Source organism: Tamandua tetradactyla, chromosome 12, assembly GCF_023851605.1.
Source record: "Tamandua tetradactyla isolate mTamTet1 chromosome 12, mTamTet1.pri, whole genome shotgun sequence".
Taxonomy (NCBI): Eukaryota; Metazoa; Chordata; class Mammalia; order Pilosa; family Myrmecophagidae; genus Tamandua; species Tamandua tetradactyla.
In genome coordinates, this window is record NC_135338.1 from 12,331,404 (window position 1) to 12,357,599 (window position 26,196).

A 26,196-nucleotide genomic window follows, 5' to 3' on the forward strand; every position below is an offset into this window, starting at 1 on the left:
ATGGAAAAGTGCTAGAAATATTGCATTCAGTGAAACTTCTCCACCCTCCAGAATTAAGGAAATTGCCAACATCTTCTGGGTTAATTCCATAAACTATCTAAGCACTTTCCCAGTCTACTAAAAGTTTTGTTATTATTGTTTTACATTTGAATTTACAAACAACTATGCCAGGCTAGAAATTTAAACTAATTTGAAATTTTTATTTTTCTTTTTAAAAGTCAATATTTAAAATAATAGGGGGAACAAATGTTAAAATAAATTCAGTTTGAAATGCTAGTGATAAATGAAAGCGAGGGGTAAGGGGTATGGTATGTATAATATATTTTTTTCTGTTATCATTTTATTTCTTTTTCTGTTGTGTTTTTATTTCTTTTTCTAAATCGATGCAAATGTTCTAAGAAATGATGAATATGCAACTATGTGATGATATTAAAAATTAATGATTATATATGTAGAATGGAATATGTTAATGTTTTTGTTTGTTGTTAATTTTTTTAATTAATTAAAAAAAATCAATATTTATCCAGTATCTTAGAGCAGCTAGAAGTAAACACCTAAAATTGTGGAATTGTGACCCTTACCAAATCTGTTCTAAAACTAATTGTTGCAATGTGCTTTGAAATTTATTGCTTTTTTTTTAATTCATGTTATTTTTCACAAAAAAGAAAAGAAAAAGAAAAAAAAAGATCCAGTTAAATATTTACTTCCTTTACTAAGTCCTCTTTGATGAATCCTACCCCATATCGACTATTTCCTTATTTCCTTTTATCATTCAAAGCATTCTATATATAATTGTAATATATTATCATATACTTGCTTTGTGTTACTGGACATGTCATATGTGAAAAATACCTTGCCTTATCTCTAAATCCTTTGGAGGCCATATCTCAATAGCGTTTATTCCAGAAATCATAGGTGAGGCTTAGTAAGTGTTTGCTGTATAAACAAAGAAAAAAAATCGGTATTTAGACTGACTAAAGATTTATGCTTCTGTCTCCCCCAAGGGCTGCCCATCTCCACTGTCCACTCTGCATTTCATCAGCTCTGGCCTGGACCATTGCAATTTGCTCCTAGCTGGGCCTCCTGTCTCATTCAGTCTACTCATGTGCACTACTGGATACTTTCTAAACACCAGCTTAATCCTAGCCTGTGACTTACTGGATAACAACCTTAGCTAGCGTTTGCTGAACATTTACTGCATCTGCTGTAGTGCTAAACCTTTGCGGTCACTATCTCATTAAATCCTCACAACAATCCTGTGAGACGCAAAGCGAGGCTCAGATGGGTTAAGTAAATTGTTTGAGTTAACTGCAAATTGCCTTTTTGGCTCCAGCTCATCTGCTCACATACACAGTCCCTCACCCACTGTAGCTATAGCAACATGGTAGCAGGGTGCTTGATGACAGCTCTTTGCATGCTGCCTCCTCTGTTTGGGGGGCTCTTGTCCACTCAGCACCTAGATGGATTCCTCTTTGCTGTGAAGCCTTCCCAGGTATTCCCCCAGCTCTCTACTTTGTCTCACCCATTTCCCTAGCACACCTCTGTTACTGATTACATTGCAACTATTAGTTTATCTTACTTTTTCTTTTTATCAAATTTCATGAGGGCTAGAACTCTACCACGTTGTATTTGTGTCCATGTACCCAAAGCCTGACATTAGACACTGAATAAATAAATGTTTGTGAAATGGATTCTGTTTTTTTACTAAGCCCTATTTGATCTGTATCATCCCTTTAAACTCAAATCTGCTCTCCCTTTAGTATTCTATTTCAGCCCCAAAGACCTCTCACTATCCCTGGGCCTCACTTCATTTTCCTACACAAAACATAACACCACCTGAAATATTATGCAATTATTTGTTCATTAGTTTTTTGTATCCCTTACCTTCCTAGAAAGTAATCTCCATGAGGACAAGGACTTGTTTGACTCAAGCCATTGCCTTATACTTAAAACAGATTGATGCTGAGACAGGGAGGGGCTGGGTGGCTATCCAGACTGGGTCATCTAGGGAGGTGATACTGAATTGATGGCTGAAAATCAAAACAGGACTAGATAAGAAAAGAAGAAGAGTATTCTGGACCTGGGGAGTCAACAAAATGGATGAATTTTGAGGTTCTCAAAGTGGACCGTCATGGTCAGGTTCACATGCCAACTTGCCCAGGTGGTGGTTCCCAGTTGTCTGGTCAGGCAAGCATTGGCCTGTCTGTTGCTATGAGGACATTTCATAGACTTTAATCATGACCACATCGACTGCATCTAAGATGACTGCATTTTTAATCAGCTAAGGAGTGTGTCTTCTGCAATGAGTGGTGCTTGATCTAATCACTGGAAGGCTTTTAAGGAGGATTCAGAAGAGACCATCAGTCTTCCTGCTTCAGCCGGTCAGCCTCTCCTGAGAGTTCATTGAGGACCTTCATAGGAGCTGCCAACTCACGGGGCTGCCCTACAGACTTTGGACTCTACATCCGTATGGTTATATGAGACACTTCTATAAATTTTATATTTATAGGTATCTCCTGCTGATTCTGTTTTTCTAGAAAACCCCAGCTAATACAGCTTAGTACCAGGAGTTGGGTGCCACTGCAGTTTGCAAATACCAGACATGCTGGGACAGTTTTTTTGGATGGATAAGGGGAAGATTTTAGAGGAACTGTGAGGAGCTTGATGGAGAAGACCTGGAGTGCTTGAAGAGACTATTGGTGTAAACGGAGTCACTACCAGTCTGGACAAAGGGGAAATAAAAGGGACAAATTGGAATTTGCAGAGTGACAATCATGGAAGCTCAGGTCTGCAGCCAAGAAACCACAGGCTGGGAGAATAGACTCTCCCATATATGTGGAGAGGGTGAGTTTGCTCCAGGAGCAGAGGGCAGGTCTTCCGCTTCGTTGCTCAGGAAGAGTTGTGCCACCCCAGGCATTGGAGAGGGTTGAGTGCATAAATGGGGTTGAAGGGAGCCTGGCTGCCACCCCATTTTTCTGGAGATGTTGAACATGTGCTCCGGAGATGGCAAAGATTCCGAGTGTTGCCCTGAAGCTTGGAGAGGGTGGAGCCGAGAAAAACGTGGACTTCCCAATGTGCCCCGAGATTGCAAGCACTCCAGTGTTGAGAGAGCAAAGCCACTGTATAGGCTCTTGGAAAGTGTGGGACTACTACTTTCTAAAGCCCTGAGAATAAATGACTTTCAGGCTTTGAAATCCAATGGAGTTTGCTCTGCAGGTTTTCAGAACTATTTGGGTCTGGTGGCTACTGCGTTCCTTCCAATTTCTCCTTATAGAAATGGAAACATTATCCTATTACTGTCCCTCCTTTGCATATTGGCAGGAGATAGCTTGTTTTGAGTTTCACAGGGACAGAGCAGAAGAGAATTTTCCCCTTAGAACAGACCATGCCTGTGGCTGACTTTGTTAAGATTTTGTGTTGGTTTTAACTTTGTATTATATTTGTATTATTGCTGAGATAATTTAAGGTTTTTGTGATTTTTATGATGAAACGAATGCATTTTATATATGAAAGATTTGCTGCATGGTATACAGAACCGATGCTAGTCGCCAAGTTGACAATGGGTGGACATGTAGTAGTTAGGTTCATGTGTCAATTTGGCCAGGTGATGGTGCCTAGTTCTGTTGCTGTGGATTTGAATCATTAGCCCGTGAAACTCATCTATGGCTGATTACATCTGCAGTCTCTACGGGGCAGACTAAAACAGTGTCTTACTGGTATATTCCCCAAACCACGTTGCAACACCTCCCACGAGGCCAGCTTGAAAGGGCCAGATTGACTGAGAGGTAGAGCCAGAGGATGACACCAACTGGGAACTACAAGCCATGGGGCAGAGATGAGCAGGCAGAGATGCCAACGCTGGAGGTAGTGAATCCAGCTTGGCAGGCAGCTGGACAAAGAGGGGGTTGTTATGGAGAAAGCAGGGATAGGGTAGGAACAAATAGAATCGACCCAGGAAAACCCTCAGGGGTGCCAGGCTCCAAACAGAGTCCCTCTTCCACTTAGAGGCTGGTACAACCCCACCAGATGTAGTCAGCTCTTGAGTGTCCTTCTCAACAGTCAACGACACTCCACACCTAAACCTGCTCCTTTTGTCCATTTTTCCATCTAACTCCTGAAACTTCTAACAACATTGGCCTTGGCTTGGAGTCATCCCTCATTCATTCTGCTCCTTGGTTCTGCCACATCTAGACAATTGCCAAGAACTGTCAATTCTTCCACATCCCTCCTGCCTTTTTTTTTTTTTTTTTTTTTTTTTTAGAGAGAGGGAGGAAGGGAAGGAAAGACAGAGAAGGAAGGAAGGAAGGGAGGAAGAAAGGGAAACATTTTTAAACATTTTCTTGTTTTATTATATTTTGTTTGTTTGTTTGTTTTTTTTTACATGGGCTGGGGCCGGGAATCGAACCGGGGTCCTCCGGCACGGCAGGCAAGCACTCTTGCCCGCTGAGCCACCGCGGCCCGCCCCCCCTCCTGCCTTTTATAGTCTACTGCTACTCTCCTATTACAGGGTGGTGGCTCCTCAAATTTAAAACAAAACAGAGTTAGGGATTCACAATCAGGTGAAAAGGAGGTTTAGGGGACTTGTTTTGAAGCTGCCTTCACAGAGCAAGATGCTTTTTTCCTTGGAGTACATGTTACAAATGAATTATACAGCAAAATTTTATATAAGTATACTTTACATCAATTAAGAACATGTTCATTGCACATATCAAGTTATATACATATTTAATTTTTATTTATGATAGAGCTTATGATATGGGAAATGCTTCATGGCACAGCAACCATTAGAATTGTTTCTTAAATGGTTTCTTTGACCTGAAGCTTCTCTTTTATTGCTGGACGAATCTTCCTAAAGCCTAGCTCCAATCCTATTACTAGTCACCAGCCTTAACTGGTTCCCCTTTGCCTACTGAATAAAGAACAATACATTCCATATGTGGACTTCATGGTTCTTCGCAATATGGATCCATACTGTGAGTCCACTCATGTTTTGGGCCTCTTATTCCATGATTACCCTCACCTAATTTATCAGTCAGGAATGCCCTTGACTACAAGCAAACTGAACACCCAATATGCACTGGCTTAAACCTATTTTTTTTCACATAATAATGTCAGGAAGTCTACAGTGCAAGACTGATGGACCCAAACTCCTTCCTTGTTTCTACCCCACCATCCTGTAGTATGACTTTTGACCTTCTGGTTATCACTTCATGACCTCACAAAGCGTTTCCAGGCCTCTCATCAGTATTCCAGGCAAGAGAAAGGAGAAAGAGCGCAAGGCAAAAGTTGGAGAAAAGTACATGTTAACTGAGCCTGTCCCTTGTTTATGGGTAAAGCAAATGGTTCCCTAGAATCTGAACCCAGCAATCTTCTCCTTATGATTAACTGGCCAGAAGTGTGGTGGGAGGTGACTGGAGCAGGCAAGATTGTGAGTGGAGGTCGGTCAACCAATCAGCAGTGCCTGCCACACAGCCCCCCACTCTAATTAGGCAGCTCATCTTAATCCGAATACGTCTTCACATCATTTCCTCCAACTTGAATGATCTTGGCTTACCCAATTGTTGCTTACTGAAGTCCTTTCATCTTTTTAAAGTCGCTGGTGAAATGTTACTTCCTCCAAGAAGGCTTCCTTGCTCTTCCTCCAAACTTTCTCTGACAGATTTCTCCCTCTGAGATTAACCACGTTTGCATATCTGCTCTAGGACTCTGTGCTGGTTTGAAAGGATGTATGTCCCCTAGAAAAGCCATGCTTTAATCTAAATCCCATTTCATAAAAGCAGAATAATCCCTGTTCAATACTGTATGTTTGAAACTGTAATCAGATCATCTCCTTGGAGCTGTGATTTAATCATGAGTGGCTGTTAAACTGGATTAGGTGATGATATGTCTCCACCCATTTGGGTGGGTCTTGATTAGTTTCTGAAGTCCTATAAAAGAGGAAATATTTTGGAGAAAAGGAGATTCAGAGAGAGCAGAGCAGAACAACATAGCTACGAGAAGCAGAGTCCACCAGCCAGCGACCTTTGGAAATGAAGAAGGAAAATGTCTCCGGGGTTGCTGCATGAAACAGAAATCCAGGAGAAGAAGCTAGCAGATGATGCCATGTTTGCCATGTGCCCTTCCAGAAGAAAGAGGAACACTGACTGTGTTCACCATGTACCTTTCCAGCCAAGAGAGAAACTCTGACTGTGTTCACCGTGCGCCCTTCCGCTTGAGAAAGAAACCCTGAACTTCATCAGCCTTCTTGAACCAAGGTACCTTTCCCTGGATGCCTTAGATTGGACATTTCTATAGACTTGTTTTAATTGGGACATTTTCTCAGCCTTAGAGCTGTAAGCTAGCAACTTACTAAATTCCCCTTTTTAAAAGCCGTTCTGTTTCTGGTATGTTGGATTCCAGCAGCTAGTAAACTAGAACAGGGGCCTTGCATTGTACTGTGGTTTATTATATGTGTTTCGTCTCCCCATTGATATTTTAGTCCGAGAGGACAGGGAACATGTCCCATTCATCTTTGTATTTCCAAGGCAACTCAGCACAGAGTAGGTATTCAATAAGTGTTGAATGGAAGCACACATATCCTACAACATTCCATTCTGGATAGAAAAATCTGCAATACCTCACACTGTGCCTATAATGGCCTCTCTGATCCGAGTTCAAGGAGAACATCTGCGGTTCTCTGTGAATATTGGCTGCTGTCCTTTGTTTTTAGCCAAAGCAGGGACATCTGTAGTGGCAACGTGACTATCTACCAGTGCTTGGCTGTATGTCCCTCTGCCCAAATGTGCAGCTGTTTCCTAGGAGGGAAAGTAGGGGAACAGTAAAAATAAGACAAAATAACAGCAATTTCAATAGGAGACTTGTCACGGAATTAGGCACATGTTAAGAAGCCTGAAATTGTGCTGCCACCTAAGCGATAATGATATCAATAACAACTAATACCATATATCAAGCTCTGACTGTATGCAAAACACTGCACTTTATATGCATTGTTCAACGTACTCCTCTTAAGAACATATTCATTTCTTAAATCAGGAAACCAAGGCGCAGAAAGATAAGTGATTTGCCCAAGGTTACAAGTTTGTAAGTGGCGAAGCTGGGAAGACACTTAGTGCGGACCTGTAAGGGAAGGGATATAGCTTTCTTTTACAGAGGAGAAAACTGCAACTCAGAGAAGTCAAGTGACTTGCTTAAGGCAGCAGTGCAGCTGCTAGGAGGGTGACCTCTGGAGTTGGACTCCCTGGGTTTGAATCCCAGGGCCACCACTTATTACCTATGTGACCTGGGACAAGTTGTTTAAAATTTCCATGCCTCATAAGGTTCTTATGAACAGGAGATGAGTTAATACCTTCATAGAGGCTGGCCCAGCACCTGCCCTAAAGCAAACATGTAGTAGCTCTTAACCAGAGCTGTCACGAACCTATACGATCAGGTAGCAATGACACAACATACCTGGTCTACTGAGCAGAGTGGACTTGGGCATTCACATATGCTTTGGGCTTTCTGAAATAAAGCATTCTTCTCCCAATGCCTTCTCTCCCACCAACAGGACCCATAATTTCACCAACCTCACTCATAAAGGAGTCAAGCTGAGTGGATAATGTGGCCCTGACTGCACTACTGCCCCCAACCAGCATTAATTGAGCCAGAGACTTAGCAAGCTGGTGGCTTCAGAGCTGTTTTGGGGAGGCACCTTCACCTGGTACGTGTTGAGCCATGTGGGGTGATCTTTGGTATTTCCATGTTATAATGCAAATTTGTTTAGTTAAAAGCCCCTCGTTATGGCAACTAGTCTCCAAAGACAGTCCCCACTGAGCCATGCCTCTTGGTACTCATGCCCTTGTATAGACCCCACTCCCCACCCGACTCTGAATGTAGGTGGGTTTCATGCGGCCAATAGAATATAGTGGGAGGGACATTGCATGACTTCTGAGGCTGGGTCACAAGAAGTCTGGCAGCCTCTGCCTTGTGCCTTTGGGATGCTCACTTTGAAGGAAGCCAGTTAATGTGTCAGTTCTACTGCCATGAGAATACTAGGCTGTGATAATGTCCAAGGCAGGCACATTGGGAGGCCGCATGGAGAAAAAGAAATACCCAGATGCCCCAGCAATTCCAGACATCCAGCTGAAGTGCTTTCAGATTGCTGTAGTCCCATCCTTCGTCCAACTGCAATTGCATAAGCATCCCCAGCAAGTACTGTCCTGCTGAACCCAGCCAACATGTTTCAGAATCGTTTGTTATGAAGCATTAGATAACCGAAACACTCATAATTCCCCAAAGCACTGGGGAAGTTACAACATACACAAATCCAAGCAACAGTTGAAGATTATAAGCTGTTTCTTTTCATTAAATTAGATTTTGTGGTAAATATACAAAGCAGGGTCAGTGCAGGTCTGTACGCAGAACTTTTGTAATGCTTTCCACTTTTCTCAAACGAGGGAAGGAGAAACACTATTTTAACACCACCTAACATTATAGTACACATGTATTTTTTTTTTTAATACTACTTGTCTTTCACTTACTTGTGAGCTAAAGATGCTAATGATTTTCTGTGTTTGGTTCTCCTCTGTAGCTCCTATGCCTAGAACAGGGCCTGACTTACAACAAGCATTTGTTGAATTGATAACATTTGAGAAGAGCGAAGATAGAATGTATTACAGAAGAAGTCAATATGTACTTAAATGTTTGTATAATAAATATATTCAGCCTATATAAAATCTCTCACACTCATTTCAAAAATAAAAGCTGGCACGCAAAGATATCCGTGATATATTAAGTTTAAAAGGTTGATTTTTAAAAACCTGATTGCAGCTTAATTACTTTTTAAAAAATGTTTAAGTGTATATTTACAAAGAAAAAGGGGAAGCCCAAAGCATTTTACACCATATTTATCTCACAAGTGATTTGTTTTTTCTTAGTGCCTTTTATACACTTTCTAAAATTTTAAAAATGAGATTTGTATTAGTTTTGGACTCAGGAAAAATGCCATTGAATAAAGCTAAACTGCAACATTGTTATTTTTGCTTTTTTTAAAATCTGCGATTCCCCCAAATTAAAGTTCTTCCATTTTTTTCAACCATTTGAATCTACTTTATGTGTATTTGTTCCAGTTACAGCTTTTCTAACTTCCAATAATGCCCTAGCACAGCACTTCTGCCCACATGAAGAACAAAGTGAAAAGTAGAAATAATTCATTTGAGGCACCAGTTCATTCCCATGGCAGTTTAGTACCATTATGATGCATCATTTTTTTTCTTTTTCTTTTTTTAATTTTGGGGCCTTGCTCTCCAGCAACTAACTTTCTATGATAACTGGTTCTCAAGACATAATTAAAACAGAATTAAAGGCAAAGAACAGATAACTGCTTGCTCTCTGATGCTTCCCCAAGCTATGTAAAGTTTGGTATTATGGATTTTAAGCTAAAGAGAAACAAAATGGGAGATTATCTGTTGACAAGCTAAAGGCATGAGAAAGAGTATTTAGCAGGAAGTTTGCCAGAGCTCAGGGTAGGTCCTCTAATGTACCATGCTGGAGGGAACACCAAAGTGAATCTGTTTATCCTCATCAGCTCCATGACTTGGTGGTAAGGACAAAAGAAAGTTATGGTCTTGTTATTTCACCTTGGGTGAGATATTTAACCACCTGGGGTCTCAATTTCAGCATGTTAGCTATAGATGATAGTTCTCACTGCAAAAGGTTAATGGAAATGGTCCCAGGGATGAAGGGGAGAGGAGTTCTTTCCTTTCTCAGGCTGTCTAATTAGCTGAAGAAGTTTCTATGCCATTAATAAGGAACTGTGGGTATGAATTTCCATTAAGATGAACCTGAACTGTGGGGCAAATGAAAAGGAAGTGAATGGGTTAAAGACAGTTCTGCCACAAAGTGTATGACAAGACTGAACATCTCAAGTTGTGGCTAGAGTTGCAGTTTGGGTTTGTTAGCTAGGTGGCCTCAGGCAATTCATTTAATTTCTCCAAGCCTCGGTTTCCTCAAATGTTTTTTTAAAAAAATATATTGGGGTAACTATAATATGTAAACCATAGATTGTTTCAAGGATTACATGAGATAATGGAACATGAATGTGCCTAACAATGGGCAGGAATCCAAAGCGTGCTGCTTTTCCTATGAGTTTTCAACAAAGATGGAAATATGCAAATATTTACATAATTATAATTATTTACATAATTGTTCAATTAATTATAACTATCCTGCAGAAACTCATTAGCATTATTAGCATAAATGCCACTAGCCATATAGTTTGCGGTCTGTAAATTAGTTTCACATGCACTGCAGCGTTTGCACCTCAAATTAAGAATTGCAAGAAGTTTTAGGTGGTTGAGTGGCAGAACAGTTAACATGGGGCAGAGCAGGTGTTTGGACTCTGGGTCACTGTTCTACAGAGCCAATGTCCTTTCCCCGCATGCGCTGTCTCTAAACACAGTGACATTTCTGTCATCTTGGTGAGGAGTTAAAAATGTTTTGCTTTTGAGTGGGAAAGCCATCTACTACTACGAATAAAGGTTCATGTTTGGAGATATAGCCCAATAAGAAAGAGTTAGGGCATGGGACATCTTCTAGGGGATTTTTAATCTTTCCTGGGTCCTGAATCTTTTTGAAAGTTTGATATAGCTATGTCCCTTCCTCATACACTTTTATACTTACATCTAAACTTGCACACATAAATACCAGAGTTTTCATAGATGCCCTAAAATCCATCCAAGATCCTTAATCAGACAACAGAGATAGTTTAAGGCTCTCTTATTTAAATAAATTAGCATTTAATTTAAGTGCAACAAAGAAACACAGCACTCACTGTTATTTTCTCCTTAAGACCCTGAGTCTTTCAGTTCTCTAGTTTTTATCCCTCTGCCCCCCCCCTTTTTTCCCCCAGTTAAGCTTGGGGAAATATAAACTGACCCTCCAAATCCCCCGTTTTAGCTGAAGAGCTTGTCAGATGCAGGAGAGGCACAACATATTTTGGTGCAAAGAAGACCTGTTTGTCCACTACCTGAGATGGACACCCTGGTACAGGAATTGAGCAAAAACATACAGCTCAACTGTATGAATGAAAATCAGAATTCTGAGCCAAAGGCATCCAAAACCAGTTTGCTTTTCCTTTGCACTGAATAAAGGAGACCCCTTACTGTGTTTCGCTTTTGTTGAACTGGCTTGAGGGAAGGCCAGACCCCAGGATCTTTGTTTTGCAGTGATGGCAAGGTCTGCTGCCCCACTCAGGAATATCTGAAGCCCCTTGCAGCATTCTCTCACATCCCCCTGGTCCCCTCCAAGTCAGGTCCTTGCTCCTCTTCATAGTTTTAGAAATCCCACCTCTTTAGTGTGGCATAACTCCGCAGGTAGCACTGCTGGGTTTGCCAAGGAGACACAGCAGATCCCAAGAGCCCTGGTACCTGGGGAAACACAGTCTTCCTAACTGATGGAAAAAACCATCCTCTGTCACCTGGACAACCCATCACAAAACGAATCGGCAGTGGAGAGGGTGGCTAGCTAAAAAAGTGAGAGCTTAACAGATATCACCCAAATATAATTATCTACAAGAACTCCTGTACTCTGTTGTTCCAGTATCCCAGGAGTGCAGGTGGGTGGGTGGGGGATGCGTGCCAGGAGTGGTCACCAACTCCCAGAGAAGGTTGGGAGCAGGGACAAATTTGACCCACGAGTCGCCTGGCTCCTGCCAGAGGAATCTAAAGTCAGGACCTCTCATTGCTTTCGTTGTTTGTTGACTCCAGGGATGCTCCGCAGTTTCACTCTCGTGGTACACGAAGAAGGAGGTGGCAGCACTTGGCAGCCCAGGAGTCTCTCTGTGAGGGTGGCTCGCCTCGGGTGCCCGGGCGCTCGCTGTTTACTCAAGTGCGGGTCAGCTTAGCCAACTGGGGCACAAACCCTGCACAACGAGTCTGAGAGCGGGGCGAGCTCTTGCAGGTGGGAGGGTGCAGCCGCTGCACTAAAAATAACAACGGCACGAGGATGGCGAGTCCCGGCGGGCGGGGTCCGCGGCTGTAGGCTGCGCGTTGGCTGGATGCGCGGGGGAAGAAGCGGCGTGAGCGGCCGCCTCCCGGAGCTGGACTGTGCGGTGTCAGCTCACTCAGCGCTGCCATCGGGCCTAAGGAGAAGGCGCAGGAGCCTCCCGAGCCTTTTCTCCTGGGGCGGGTGGGGATGGGGGTGGGGTGGGGTGCAGGGGATCCGGACAGAACCAGCTTAGTGCTCCCACCCCATTCCTCTTCTCCGGTGTCCCTCGGGCATCTGGAAGCAAGCCGACATTTCTTAGCTCTGGGATCCGCAAGGAAGAGTCAACTCTGAATCTGACCAAGAAGGGGTAGGGGTGGGGGTGGGGGGATAAGGACCTGCAAAAATGTTCCCCTCTGTTAGTCAGGAGGGGGCTGGAGAGGCACTGGGGCTGGCGAGGCTTGGTTGTTCCCCGCCGGCGGGCGCACCTGCAGTGGCGCACCGGGAAGCGCGGGGCGGAATTCCCGGCGTCTGCACCTCCCGCAGCAATGCCGCAGGTTGAGCGCCAGGTGCCTGTCAGCGACTCAGCCAGCCCAGGACCAGCCCTCTCCAGACTTCAGTCTCTATTTTCTCTGTGCTTGCTTAGCTCATTCTGGCAAACCGTCTCCAATTTCTCTGACTCCTTGAGATTGAGTTTGCAGCAATCTCTGAGCCCTGGTCGTCAGAAGGGCCAAACCTTGCCTCTGTCCCTTTGTTTCCGGGCAGGCTCTAAACTTTGAAGAGGGAGCAAGAGAAGCGATTCTTCGAAGCCTCAATTTCCTCCCTTCAGCTCATTCCCGGAGTCCTAGAGGTGGAGCCCGTTCCTTTTTGAAGCTCTTACCTCTTGATTGGGCTTCCTCCATTGCTCTCCTAAGAAATAAGTTATCCCGGTGACCTTTTTTTTTTTTCTCATGTAACTTATTTGGTACAGTCAGGTGTCCATGTAATAATCTTCTGCTTCCAAGACTCATCTCACAGTGGCAGTGCGAGATGACTCTTGTTCAGGTCCCACTGTTGAGACCCAAGAAGAAGGAGAGAGAGGGAAGGAGAAGATGTGTGAGCTGAGAGCAAAGTCATCTCCAAGGTTTTAATCTTCATGATACATTCTAGAAGAATTTAATTCCAAACAGCATGGAGGGGCAGCCTAAGCAGGAAGAAGTCAAATACCCATCACTGTGTGCCAATCCAGCCCTCCTTGTGATAACTATTCCTTGGAAAAGGCGCTTCTACATCCGTATCTTGTCTGCCATCCATGTATTAAACATGTTAATGATATAAAAGCAGTCTTCTAAAACTCGAATATCATTGGAGCTTGGATCAGCATTCTCTATTTTTGATACTTTACTTTAAAGGATTAAAAAAGAACCATATTTCAGAGAGTAGCAAGGTAACAATTTAAGGCATAGGGAACTCAAATAGTATTGCATTTTATTTGGTTCATGAAAAAAATTAGAATTCTAGTATTGTTTAGCTTTGAAGGATGTATATCAATGGTTGAGAATAGTCTCAAATGTTTGAAAAAGGAACTTTTCAATCAGATTAAAATTTATTCTTTAAACTAGGAAAAAGGAGACAGGTGTACATTTTACCAAGACGGGAAAAAAGTCAGAGGCATTAGGGATCATAAGATTCAGAGAGAGAAAATGTTCTGAATTTGTCATCTTGTCTATTATTTCCTTGCTCTCAGTAGGTCTGACTGCCCATTTTGTTCTTTACTTACTAGTTATCTTGGTAGACATATGTTCATGGGTCAGATCTATACAGACAAATCATAATGTTAACTCAGTGAATGATGATTTGTGTAAACAACATACCTTATTCAATAAACACCTGAGATATGTGTAGCACCAGGGATTGCAAATTAATGCGAAAGCATAACCCCTTCTTTAAAAAAGTTTATCGCTGATAAACTTCTTGGTAAAACTCGATGCTCAAAGTGGTTCTTCGTCTTCTACTTTGCTTTTTAATCATCGCCTTTGCAAGGAATAATAACAGCTAATATTTACTAAGCACTTGTATGCCTGTAATTTATCTACATGAACTCATTTAATACTTATAAAAGCACCATTCTCCAATTATAAATGAGGAAACTGAGACACTAGAGGGTAAGCTATCTGACCACAATCTCAAGTAGTAGGATAGATTTCCTCTCCTGGGACCTGAGAAAGACCTATGAGGAACCTGTTCAATCCTCACATTTTACCACGAGGACACTAAATCCTAGCAGAGGTAAGCAACTTTTTCTCAAAGAAGGTCACAGTTAAGTCTCACTCTGAGGTGGGCTGTGTGTTCAGATCAGAAGGAAATGAGCTTCATTTTGCTCTGTTTTTCAAGAACTTGGGAAGATATTCTGAAATTCCCAGTAAAGGCGTCTGCTAGGATGGAACGGCAGTTGGTGCCTTAGCATCAGGAGAGACTCCAGGACAAGGATTCTTCTGTCAGAAGCTGTGGCCAGAGTGATCTTGCAGGCTCAAGGCATCTGACCTGGGCTGAATTTTGAGTTTACTAGTTTACAACTCTATCATGCTAAGCAACTTCTCTGACTTTCAGATTTTCATTTATAGAACAAGGATTTTATGGGGGTATTGTGGAGGCTAGAGAGCAAATATGTAACAAATGGTAAATATTAATAAGAGAAAAAGAGATCTCTTTCTAATTCATCAAAATTTATCTTGCTTCTCAAAAGTTAGCAATGGTGCTGGGAATTCCTTTGGCGTACATCTTCATAGCTTCAATAAATACCTGATCAAGAAAGAAAGCTTGAAGACCTCATCTGGTTCTTAATGTGACATAGAAGCAAAGGCTACTGCTGCTACCAAGATTAGAAATCTTTTCACTTGCATAGACCTATTTGGTGTGCTTTGGGTATAGTACTGCTGTAATTACCACATTTAGCAGTTCATAAAGCATAAGCCAAACATATTCCTTGACTGTTTACTAATTCTTGATACCATCTTTTTAATAGCATCTACCAGCCCCATAAATATATGTGAAAGAACTGTTCAAACAGTGCTCAGAATCACTAGAGGACCTGGTTAAATATGCAGATTTCTGGGCCCAGATTGGGGGCAGGGCCAGGAATCTGTGTTTTATCAGCATCCCCTCTCTTAGTTCTCCAGCTTAGGATCCTACAGAACATATCTTAAGAAAGACTGTCTTAAAGGCTTATTGGCCAACTCGTCTTTCTTCATATTTTCCAGGAAAAATCCAACAAACACCCTTCATTCAGCACTAACAGCAGAGCAGCAACAGTTGTTTCTGAATCATCATTGGATATCTCCACTTGCCCGTGCTTTAAGAATAGAGTTTCACTTGGTTCATCTATATTATGTTCTATGAGAAGAACAAGATTCACAGGAGACTTGAGATGGGAAAAAGAAATGGACCAATTATCCTTGCCAACTTTGATACCTAGGCTCTGACTGACTTAGCTCTCTAACCAACAAGTAATTTGTTCTTGGCATGGGAAAGAGGAAGAAAAGGGGAGAAGACGAGTGGGTAAAGACAGTCAATACCAGATGGTTTGCACCCATCTTAAAGCATGGGGAAAGAAAAGATATCCAAAGAGAAGTGACGCTGAGCTGTTCCTACCACACATTTTACAATTCATAACAGGGTCTAAAGAAAGTATTTCAGGTGGCGCAATTGTACACTCCTGATTGTGAGTTTAACAGAATCATGGGCTGGTCAACGGCCACTTCATTGTCTGGGCTTCAGCAAAATGGGAAAACAATTATCATCCGAAAATACTTGGGATTAAACAACATTAAAACGCTATGGAGTTTAAAAATAAAATAGATAAAGCCCTGCTTTTAAGCAGTATATCACTCTTGTTTCTGAGTTTAAGGATTAAGGAACACTCTTAACTAATGGATTAAAACCATAGTGATTGATTTAGGGGGCTCAGGAAACATTTAATCTGTCCCAACTCTGTGTGCTAAAGGACCACACCGCCTAATGCCCCAGGAAGGACATTAGGTAGCTATTCAATAGAGTTTTAATTTTGTGTTGTTTTTAATTAATTAATTATAATTCGGATTTGTTGGAAGCAGGAGGTATATTGCGAGTCATCTTTTCTAAGTGGCATTACTGCCCTGCCCTGTCTCAGGGGTGATTTAAGATGAAAGAAGTTGTTGTTTCATAAAATTTCAATGAAATAATCTGACCATTTTTAGACTGAAAGAGAGAATGGAGATTATTTGGCCTAATCCTTTTATTCTCAGTTGAGAGACCTGAGATGTGTAGGAAATGAACTGACTTGTCCAAAGTCATACAGCTTGCTCGTGTGTTGTTTGATGCACTATTGAGCTAAAAGGCCTCGTCAGCGGTGTGATCCGGACACTTCCCACCCTTTGTCCTTTTCCACACATAGGAAGGAGTTCTTGTGTTCTAAATATTGAAGGTGTGTATAATGTAAAATTTTTACAGGTCAGCTACCCTGGGCCAGTATCTGTTTAAGTCAAGACCTAAAAGCTTTGCTGGGACAGGGAAGTGCAGTGTTTGTCTCCCAGAGAGAAAGTAGGACAGGGAATGCTGTCCTCCAGCACTCGTCTGGCTACCTGGAGCTCAGTGCTGGGATCTTTCACCTCACCCTGAAGCATCAACTGGAGGCTCCAGAGCAGAGGCTGAGATTTCCTTCAGGGCTTTGGGCAAGTCCCTTCCCCTTCCTTGTTTGTAAAATAGAGATGATGCTGATACCTCCCTGGTCGCACCATCACAGGCACTGTGTGAAATGAGATCCTGTCTGGGAAAGTTTTAAAGCTACCACATTCCACCTTCCCGCTAATACGATTACTAGTGCTTTCTAGAATATGAAAGGACCAACTCTTCACCACTTCTCCTTCCTTTAAAAACAGACCAAAGGGCATCTTTTCTTGTTTCCCGGTGGCCTACAAAGTTATTGCTCCAGTGACTGTCACTTCCTTGGAAGATGATAGAGCAAAGGATTCCTGGGTGTACACCAGGAAACAAACAAATCCACCATCCTCAAGAACCACAAAAATAATTCTGCTGTGGCAGTTAAAAGGGCTTCTGAGGTATATTCAGACTTTCTAACTGTAAGTAGCTCCAGCCTAAGTCCAGGCCACCTCTACTCCCAGGAAGTTTGGGCCTGTGGGGGAGGTGGGGGCAAGCCTGTTCACTGGAGCTCTTTTTGGGGATCATCACCAACGCTTTACAAAAGAAGCACTTGAAAAGATGTTCTGGGAGGAAAGCCACCTTGTAACAGCCGAAGAGGTACCACCTTCAGCTCTGTGCGCAGCCTGTTTCTCAACGTTTGGAAATCCTTTAACAACTTATGGAAGGCCACCCTTAAAACCAATCCAAGGGCTCCTTCCTCCATAACCTGATTTTAGAGGTGTTTCATTATCTCTAATTACTCGGGGTAAATGGTGATTACTCACTGTTTTAATAATCAGTTTGGGCAGCAGTTACTCTAAACTCAGGGAAGCCCAGACTCCCATGGGTATTTTTGGAAGGCACGGCGACTAGTCGGTGCATGCTTTCTAGTACCTCTGCACGTGGTCCCCAGGTGAGCCCCGGCCGCTTCTGCAAGCTGGAGGCAGCGGCGTCCCAGCCCCGGCGGCAGCTGAGGACTCGGGCGCTGCCGGGGCTTCCGGGACCCGGGCCTGGGAGGCGAGGCCCGGCGGCGGGAGGGGAGGATGTGGGCGGGGCTCCCATCCCCAGCAAGGAGGCGAGCAAGGGAGGAGGGACACAGGGAGGAGCTGACGGCCAAGAGGAGGAGGAAAGGAAGAAAGAACGAGAGGGCGAGAGAGAGAGCGAGAGAGAAAGAGAGGGAAAGACGAAGAAGAGAAGATGCAAGAGGGCCGAGGAGGAGGGCGGGCGGGAAGGCGCGTGGAGCCTAGCCCGGAAGCTAGGTGAGTCTGGCACCCGAGCCGGGGGACAGAGTCTGAGACCCCGCTGCTGCTCGGGGCTGAGTATCTCGCCTCGCTCCCTGATGGGATTCCGGTCCGAGCTGTCTCGAGCCTGCAGCGCCCCAGTCCCCGGCCCTCGTCGAGGCTCACTGCAACTGTTCCGAGGTCCCCAGAAGCTGCTGCTGGCGAGCCCGCTCTTGCAGGGAATCTATGGTGAGCAAGGCTGCCTGGCGAGGGGTGCTGGGCACAGGGGACAGAAGCGCATCCTTGCGGGCAGAAGCGGGATGCGGCCGGGGCAAAAGGTGGTCCAAGCTTTTTCCAACGGTGATGCTGGAAGTGAGGATGCTAGCGCTGAAAGACTTCCCTTACCTGCTATTGTCTCCGCCCAGGCCACCCTCTCCGTCGGGTGCCGGGGGCGTTTTCTACCTTCGAGAGATGTGGGCGAGGAGGGGAGGGGAGAAGCCCTTGCTAGGGGATCACTGGGAAAAAGATTGTAAGGTCGTGAGCTGAAAGCGCTGTCTGTGGACCGGGAGGTTGCGTTGCCCCGACGGGAAAGACCAGGCCAGGAAAGAGGGCGCCGGCCTTGAAGTCCGGAGAGGGTGAGGGGGCTGTGGGGCAGCAGGGTGGGGGAGAGAACCCCTAGCCAGCGGCGGTTCCGTCGTGGGAAGCGCAGTCCTACTGCCTTCTGGTGGGTGCGTGCCCTTGGCGGGGCTGCGTTGAGGGGAGTGTCACCCGATCAGGTGCCCCGCCGGCCGGACGTCCCCGAGAGAGCACGCGAATTACTCGGGCAGGTCGCGCCTCCTCCTTGAGCTCTTTTCGTGGACTTGCGGCTTCCAAGGAACCTCCCCTCTATCGTTTCGCGGTATGGAATCTGTAGGGAGGATGGCCGCAATGCCAGGAGCTCCAGGATGCTCCTCCTCGCAGTTGGCGTCCTAAGATTCACAGCTGGCAAGACGCGGCTCTTTCCCGGTTCTCTGTACCCGAAGCCGACGGGGAAGTGTCCCGAAACTTCCCTCCCCACGAGCGTCTGGCCCCACATCCTCAGATGCCTCCTGGGCTCCGCTTAAGTTCGCGGCTTGCAAGGACCACGGTTTGTGGGGTGGACGCTTTGTGAATCGTTAAAACGTCCAAAGACCTGGTCGGTAAACTGAGGCTACCTCTGAACAAGTTTCGGCGTTGGGAAGACTCGAGGAAAAGACGGCAAGAGTCCCGTCCCTGACCCCCGAAAAAAGGTTTTGGAGATGAAATTGGTCTTTCCGGCTTTTATCTTTTTGAATTAAAAATAATTCCGAGAAAAACGTATTAGAGACGAATCCTGCAGATTGCAAAAGTGAAGCCTCACCCACCCACATCACTCCCCCAGCCTACTCCTCTTAGCGCAGCTCAAGCCCCTTTGGCTGCCCGGGAAGATACCCAGAGGCCGAGGATGGCGCGGGGACCCGGGGCGTCCGTCCCCTGCATTGTGCGTTCTGCCCGCGGGAACCGGCCCGGCTCCGACTACTTCCCCCATTTCTGGGATTCCCCTCCTTTTTTAGGGTCCCAGGCGCCTTAAGAACACTTAGCCCTTTCTCAGCCTGCCCCAGCAGTGGCGTGAGAGCCAAAAAAGCCCAAGGCGGCTCAAAAAAAAAGAGCGAAGCTTGGCGCGGGGCGCGGGCGGTCGCGCAGGGGCGCCCGCGGCCTCCGCATCCCTGCCGGCCGCGGCCGGTGACGTTGGGCAGCCGCGGCCCTGGAGGAGGGCAGAGCTGCTCGATCCTTTTCTCCTCTTCCTCCAAGGCTTTCTGGGAGCGTCTCCCCAAAGTAAAACCAAGTCTTGGGGGGGAGGGGGAGGCGGGCAGCCCAAGCCCTCGAGGCCCGAAGCCGCCAAAGGCAGGAACTGGGAACAGCCTCGGGTGGGGTGCGCTGGGGGAGGGAAGGGAGAGTCGAGTCCCCAGCGTTTGGGCGGGAGTAGTGGGGCTCGGGGCCCTGCAGGCGGTCCCACAGGGGGGGGGGGGGGGCATGCGGTGTGTGTGGGGTGGGAACGCAGAGTCACACCAGGTAAGGTTTTCCAACAGGCCCTTGCGCTGGGCGACCCACGCAAACAGCATCTTCGCTTTGTGTCAGGCCATCTCAGTAATTCCTTGAGCTGTGGGTTAGTTAAATTCTTGAGGGAATATCTGCTGCGACTCTGCAGCTGGTGCAAAGGAGGAAGGGGGTGGGGGAAGGAAGTGGCGAGGTGGGGGCGGGAGTGGTGGTTGAAAAAATAAGCCAAGAAAGAGAGATGCAGACACAGAGGTCGAGTGCAGGCCGAAAGCTGTTCACAGTTTTCTTGACTCCAGGGAGCGTGGTGGGATTTCCTTTTTGTGTCTGGTCGGGAGTTGCAAAAAACCTCCGCGACATTAAGACCTGAAAATAAAATAAATAAATAAATAAATGTGATGCGCCCTTTTTTTCGCGGCGACGCCTTTTTTGAATCCACCCTGAGCCGGGAGCTCCAGCCTTCCACCCCTCCGCCTTGAACCCTTCGCCGACTGGTTTCTTTCGGGATTTGCTTTGCTGGGGGCGGAGGGAAGGGGAGATGGGAACTGGGCGGCCCAAGCAGTGAGCGGTTTTCTCCAGACTGGAACCAGAGCAAATAGCTTGGCGGCCCCTCCCTCTCCGCTTTCCCACCCGGATCCCCTCCCGCCCTCGGTGCGTGACTGGGTCAGCGGCTTTTGGCCGCGAGCAAAAAGGGTTGCTCTTCTGAGTCCTCGCAGGCGTGCGCCAGGGAGTGAGTGGCTGTCGCGTTTCCACTGGGGAGCAATAATTGGCCTCGCGGAGACCCTGGGGAAGGAAGTGGCGGGGCATGAGTGTGTGTGTGTGTGTGTGCGTGGGGGGGCTCCTCAAGCACTTTCCTTTTTAAGTGTCTCTTGGTGGTGAGAATTTGGGCGGCCCCGCTTGCACCGGGTTGGCACGCTCTGGCTTCAGACCGCTGCTGCCCGGCTCGGCCCGACCCACGGCTCGTGGCAGGTACAGGCAGGCGCCGCGTCCTCGGCGTGCTGCGCCAGGGGCTCCCTCGGAGCGCGCGGGCGGTTGCAGATGGGCTCGGGGCTCGGCGCCGTGGAGCTCCTCCCGGAGAGCCGAGGCTCCCGCGGCCAGCGCGGACGCGGGCCTCGCCGGGAGGGGGCGGGGGGGGCCGAGCGAGCGAGCGGAGGAGGGCGCGCGGGCCCTTTCGCCGCCCGCCGCGGGGAGGGCGGGCTCCTCCGTGCGTGGGGCGGGGCCTCCTCGTTCACGTGACTCGGAGGGGCTGGAAGAAAAACAGAGCCTGTCTGCGCCGGAGTCTCATTATATTCAAATATTCATTTTAGGAGCCATTCCGTAGTGCCATCCCGAGCCACGCGCTGCCGCAGCTCCTCTGAGCCTTTCCAGCAAGTTTGTTCAAGATCGGCTGTCAAGAATCATGGACTGTTATTATATGCCTTGTTTTCTGTCAGTGAGTAGACACCTCTTCCTTTTCCCCTTCCCCCGGGAATTCACTCTGTCCTCCCTACCCTTGCTCGTCTTCTGTCCGTCCCGTCCGACTTCCCTTCCAGCGTTCACACTCCGCTCCCTGGCTGCACCGTCGCTCCCTTCTTGGCCGGGCAGCCGGGCGTGCTCCCAGCTCACCGGTTCCTTTAAAGCGCCGCTTGCTCCCTCTCACCCTTTCCGATCGGGTGCGTTGGGAGGAATGGGGAACGCGAGCGTGCTAAAGGAGATCGTTTGGCAGCCCGGGCTTCTAACCCCGTGGGCTTGCCCGCCTCCCACTTGTCTAGGGAGCGCCCAGACCCCCGTGGCGCTTCCCCAGTCGTTTGTCAAGACGCACACAGGTCGCTTTGGGCATCCCTCCTTCCTACCCGGGGTTGAGGGCGCGGGCGCGATGAGACGCTTTTTGCTGGGCATGTCTGACTCCTCGGCCGCGAGGAAATAAAACCGTCCAGCCACCCGGCGAGCCCGTAGGCCACCTTCTCGGTGTCTGCACCACCCGTGGCCTCGCTCTGCCCCAGCTCTTCTCTGCTCTCCCTCGCTCCGGCCCCGAACCAGTTGGACTTCGGGGAAGTTGGACTTGGAGGGCGGAGGAAGAGGTGGCGGGGGTGGGGGTGGGGATGGGGGATGGGTGGGGAGAGGTGGAGAAGAGGGGGAGAAGCTGAAAGTCTGAAGCCGTGAGCGATGGCATTTAGAGTCTCCCTCCCCCCACCCATTTTACCCCTTCAACCTTAACTGTTTATCCTTGAAGAAGCCAAGCTGAGATCATGGCTCAGATAGCAGTTGAGACAAAAAAAAAAAAAAAAAAGATTAACAGGATGGAGGCTATCTGATTTGGGGTTATTTGACTGTAAACAAGTTAGATCAAGTAATTACAGGGCAATTCCTACTCTCAGGCTGTGCATGGCTGCAGCTGGTGCTGGGAGGATGGGGGGGCGGCGTGCGCGAGGGAGAAGACACAAACTTGATCTTTCTGACCTGTTTTATGTCTTGACCCTCCATTTCTAGTTCCATATGCATATGCAGACATCTCGATTTCTTTCTGTTTATTGGTGTTTATTTATTCTTTACCCTTCATCCCCCTCCCCCCTCCCCAGAGACACCATGATTCCTGGTAACCGAATGCTGATGGTCGTTTTATTATGCCAAGTCCTGCTAGGAGGCGCGAGCCATGCTAGTTTGATACCTGAGACCGGGAAGAAAAAAGTCGCCGAGATTCAGGGCCACGCGGGAGGACGCCGCTCAGGGCAAAGCCATGAGCTCCTGCGGGACTTCGAGGCGACGCTTCTGCAGATGTTCGGTCTGCGCCGCCGCCCGCAGCCTGGCAAGAGCGCGGTCATCCCGGATTACATGCGGGCTCTCTACCGACTGCAGTCTGGGGAGGAGGAGGAAGAGGAGGTCCGCAGCATTGGCCTGGAGTACCCCGAGCGCCCCGCCAGTCGGGCCAACACCGTAAGGAGTTTCCATCACGAAGGTCAGTCCGTCCCTGCCCCGGGTCTGAGGCAGGGAGGGTCCTGGGACTGGCTAGAGGGACAGTGGAAGTGCTGGGGGAGGAGAGGTGTTGGTACATCAAAGCCTGCAGTCCCCAAGGCTGCAGAACAGAGCCGCTCACCTCCAAGAATTTCCAGAACTGTGGTTGAGAGTCTTGGAGACAGAGGGGGAGGGGTTTCTGGGGACCGGGAATGACACGGCTCAGACTTAACCCCCAGCCGTGTGTTTTTGCTATATCAAAGCCTTTTCTGCCAGGTTTTCTGCCCGGTTTTTTCAAAGCACCTACTGAATTTAATATTACAGCTGTGTGTTTGTCAGGTTTATTCAATAGGGGCCTTGTAATCCGATCTGAATGTTTCCTAGCGGATGTTTCTTTTCCAAAGTAAATCTGAGTTATTAATCCACCAGCATCATTACTGTGTTGGAATTTATTTTCCCCTCTGTAACATGATCAACAAGGCATGCTCTGTGTTTCCAAGATCACTGGGGAAATGTTTAGTAACATGCTCGAAAGTGGAAGAAGAGGGAGAGGGTGTTGTGTGCATGTTTTCTCCTGCCTTTGCTCTGTTGCAGGAGCCCCTCTTTTTCTTTACAACTACTTGTAAAGAAAACTGTGTACACAAAGCCAAGAGGTTTTTTAAAGGGGGAGTCTGATGGTGGTGGAGTAAAGAATTGACACATGGAAATTATTAGACATGTAAAGGAGGTTGAGAGACACTTTCTGTCTTTGGTGCATGCTAAATGCTTGCTGAGTTTTGCTGGTTTGCTAGCTTCTGCATTTATCTGCTCCTTCAAATTAAAAGCTATGCTTATTTCCCCCTAAATAGGCTTCCACTATACAAAGTAGTACATACTCACCACTCATCATCCAGCTCTTAGCAATTTTCTTGACCTTTCCGTCTTTTAAAAGAAGTTCATGTGCATTTTTTTTTTCCCTCCCCAACTGTGCCTAGAACATCTGGAGAACATCCCAGGGACCAGCGAAAACTCTGCTTTTCGTTTTCTCTTTAACCTCAGCAGCATCCCAGAGAACGAGGTGATCTCCTCTGCAGAGCTTCGGCTCTTCCGGGAGCAGGTGGACCAGGGCCCTGACTGGGAGCGGGGCTTCCACCGTATAAACATTTATGAGGTAATGAAGCCCCCGGCAGAAGTGATGCCTGGGCACCTCATCACACGACTACTGGACACGAGACTGGTCCACCACAATGTGACACGGTGGGAAACTTTCGATGTGAGTCCTGCCATCCTTCGCTGGACCAGGGAGAAGCAACCGAACTATGGGCTGGCCATTGAGGTGACTCACCTCCATCAGACACGGACCCACCAGGGCCAGCATGTCAGGATTAGCCGCTCGTTACCTCAAGGGAGTGGGGACTGGGCCCAGCTCCGGCCCCTGCTGGTTACCTTTGGCCATGATGGCCGGGGCCATTCCTTGACCCGTCGCCGGAGGGCCAAGCGTAGCTCCAAGCATCACCCACAGAGGGCACGGAAGAAGAATAAAAACTGCCGGCGCCACTCGCTCTACGTGGACTTCAGTGACGTGGGCTGGAATGACTGGATCGTGGCCCCACCGGGCTACCAGGCCTTCTACTGCCACGGGGACTGCCCCTTTCCACTGGCTGACCACCTCAACTCGACTAACCACGCCATTGTGCAGACCCTGGTCAACTCTGTCAATTCCAGCATCCCCAAAGCCTGTTGTGTGCCCACTGAACTGAGTGCCATCTCCATGCTGTACCTGGATGAGTACGACAAGGTGGTACTGAAAAATTATCAGGAGATGGTAGTCGAGGGATGTGGGTGTCGCTGAGATTAGGCCGTCCTTTGGGACAGACACACACACACACACACACACACACAGACACACACACGCTCCCATCCACTCACTCATACACTACACAGACTGCTTCCTTATAGCTGGACTTTTATCTTAAAAAAAAAAAAAAAAAAAAAAAAGGAAAAAAACCTAAACATTCACCTTGACCTTATTTATGACTTTACGTGCAAATGTTTTTGACCATATTGATCATATATTTTGACAAAATATATTTATAACTACATATTAAAAGAAAAAAAATAAAATGAGTCATTATTTTAAAGGTAAACCTTGTTCTTTTTCTTCTTTAATCCTTTCTCTTTTCCTTCTGCTCCATGTCTTTGGAAGGAGATCTCATTCTGTTGGGTGGGCTTGGGGGCAGGATGGAAGTCAGAGAGTGGTTACTGGTGGTGGCAAAGTTGGAGGGACAGGAAGTAAACGGATGGCGGAGAGAGATGGTAATTGCCAGGGATGAATTGTTCTCTATTTCTGTTTAATGTTAACAAGGACGCAGCATCCTCTACCATCTGGATGACACATGCCTTGGAGAAACAGTGGGATAAAAGGAGCAAGTCCGATTGAAGATGGTTTTGGGCTTCTTGTGCCTCATTCTGGTTTTGCTCACCGGTTAGAAGTACTCAGTAGCTGAGTGTGATGGAGTCGAGTCTCAACTCTGACACAATTCCCCCCTCTACTTTTTTGATAACCCAGGATGTCTCCAGTTACTGAGGCACCAATGCTGTACGTTCAAACCAAAGCTGATATATGTACTCACATATTAATACATGTGTGTGGGTTTTTCTTTTTTTTTTTTGGATGCTGTATGGTGGGGAAACATTTCGTTCTTTTTTCATGTGAGTATCCCATTATTGTAGCAGCACTTGTGGAGTTTTTGCTTCTTTGGTTTTTTGTTTGTTTTTTGGGGGGAGTGCATGGGCGGGGGAATCAAACCCAGGTCTCATTCATGGCAGGCGAGAATTCTACCACTGAACTCCCCTCGCCACCCCCCTGTGTGTTGTTTTAAAACAGGAGTGGCTTTTTCTCTTTTTTGGATAAGTGGGCTTTACCCAAGAAAACATATGATGTATCCTACCTTCAAAGCATTTGATGGTCACTGTTTTCATATTTTGTGTGGTAGAATTCTTTGGACTTTCTTGACTTTTTTCCTTGTCCGCTATTCCATACACGAAGTCATCAGGTTCAAAATTCCACAAATTGGGCTGTGTGGGAATGGGATTGGACACCGAAGGGACAGAATTTCTATGTAGGCACTGAATAAAAGGGTTCCACTCTATGGAACCTTTTGAATTAAATAAATAGCAACCCACTTTGCCACCTGGTGTTGCACCCCTCCCCCCTCAGCCCTTTCCTTAGAGCTGGGGCATACCTGGTGGACCTTATGTTCTGAGGCAGGATTCCTTCAAGGAGAAAGCTCAACTTTTGGCCAAAGAGAAAGTCAACCGTAATGTCCTTGGACATTCTCCCTCAGCTATGTGCTGCCCTCAAAGCAGAGAAGTGACTTTCTGGAATGAGATGGAG

At 46.8% G+C, this 26,196-nt stretch overlaps 1 protein-coding gene and 1 long non-coding RNA gene across 5 annotated transcripts; both read left to right on the forward strand.

The window, feature by feature from the left end:
- The first annotated feature begins 5,269 nt into the window (after nucleotides 1-5,269).
- Nucleotides 5,270-8,693, forward strand: LOC143651220 (uncharacterized). The gene is made up of 3 exons (XR_013159916.1): nucleotides 5,270-6,254; nucleotides 7,547-7,699; nucleotides 8,570-8,693. It is a non-coding gene; the product is annotated as an uncharacterized LOC143651220 (long non-coding RNA).
- A 9,034-nt stretch (nucleotides 8,694-17,727) lies between these two features.
- On the forward strand, nucleotides 17,728-24,946 carry BMP4 (bone morphogenetic protein 4). Of its 4 annotated transcripts, none has more exons than XM_077122607.1 (4): nucleotides 17,728-17,876; nucleotides 21,197-21,321; nucleotides 22,501-22,824; nucleotides 23,795-24,946. In XM_077122607.1, exons 1-4 carry the CDS (start codon nucleotides 17,815-17,817, stop codon nucleotides 24,649-24,651), a joined length of 1,368 nt encoding a protein of 455 aa, XP_076978722.1. In that variant the 5' UTR covers nucleotides 17,728-17,814; the 3' UTR covers nucleotides 24,652-24,946. The 4 variants fall into 4 exon arrangements, with proteins under 4 accessions (XP_076978722.1, XP_076978719.1, XP_076978721.1 ...); XM_077122604.1 differs by having other exon boundaries at nucleotides 17,788-18,086; nucleotides 22,448-22,824; XM_077122606.1 differs by lacking the exon at nucleotides 17,728-17,876 and adding an exon at nucleotides 20,329-20,540 and having other exon boundaries at nucleotides 22,448-22,824.
- Nucleotides 24,947-26,196: the final 1,250 nt, after the last annotated feature.

What these genes read in the sequence shown, in the direction of transcription:
- BMP4 (XM_077122607.1), top strand. Translation starts at nt 17,815, where the DNA reads ATGCAAGAGGGCCGAGGAGGAGGGCGGGCGGGAAGGCGCGTGGAGCCT. An exon ending in GAGCCTAGCCCGGAAGCTAG is followed by an intron (nt 17,877 to 21,196) that starts GTGAGTCTGGCA and finishes TATTCATTTTAG; the next exon opens with GAGCCATTCCGTAGTGCCAT. An exon ending in AAGGAGTTTCCATCACGAAG is followed by an intron (nt 22,825 to 23,794) that starts GTCAGTCCGTCC and finishes AACTGTGCCTAG; the next exon opens with AACATCTGGAGAACATCCCA.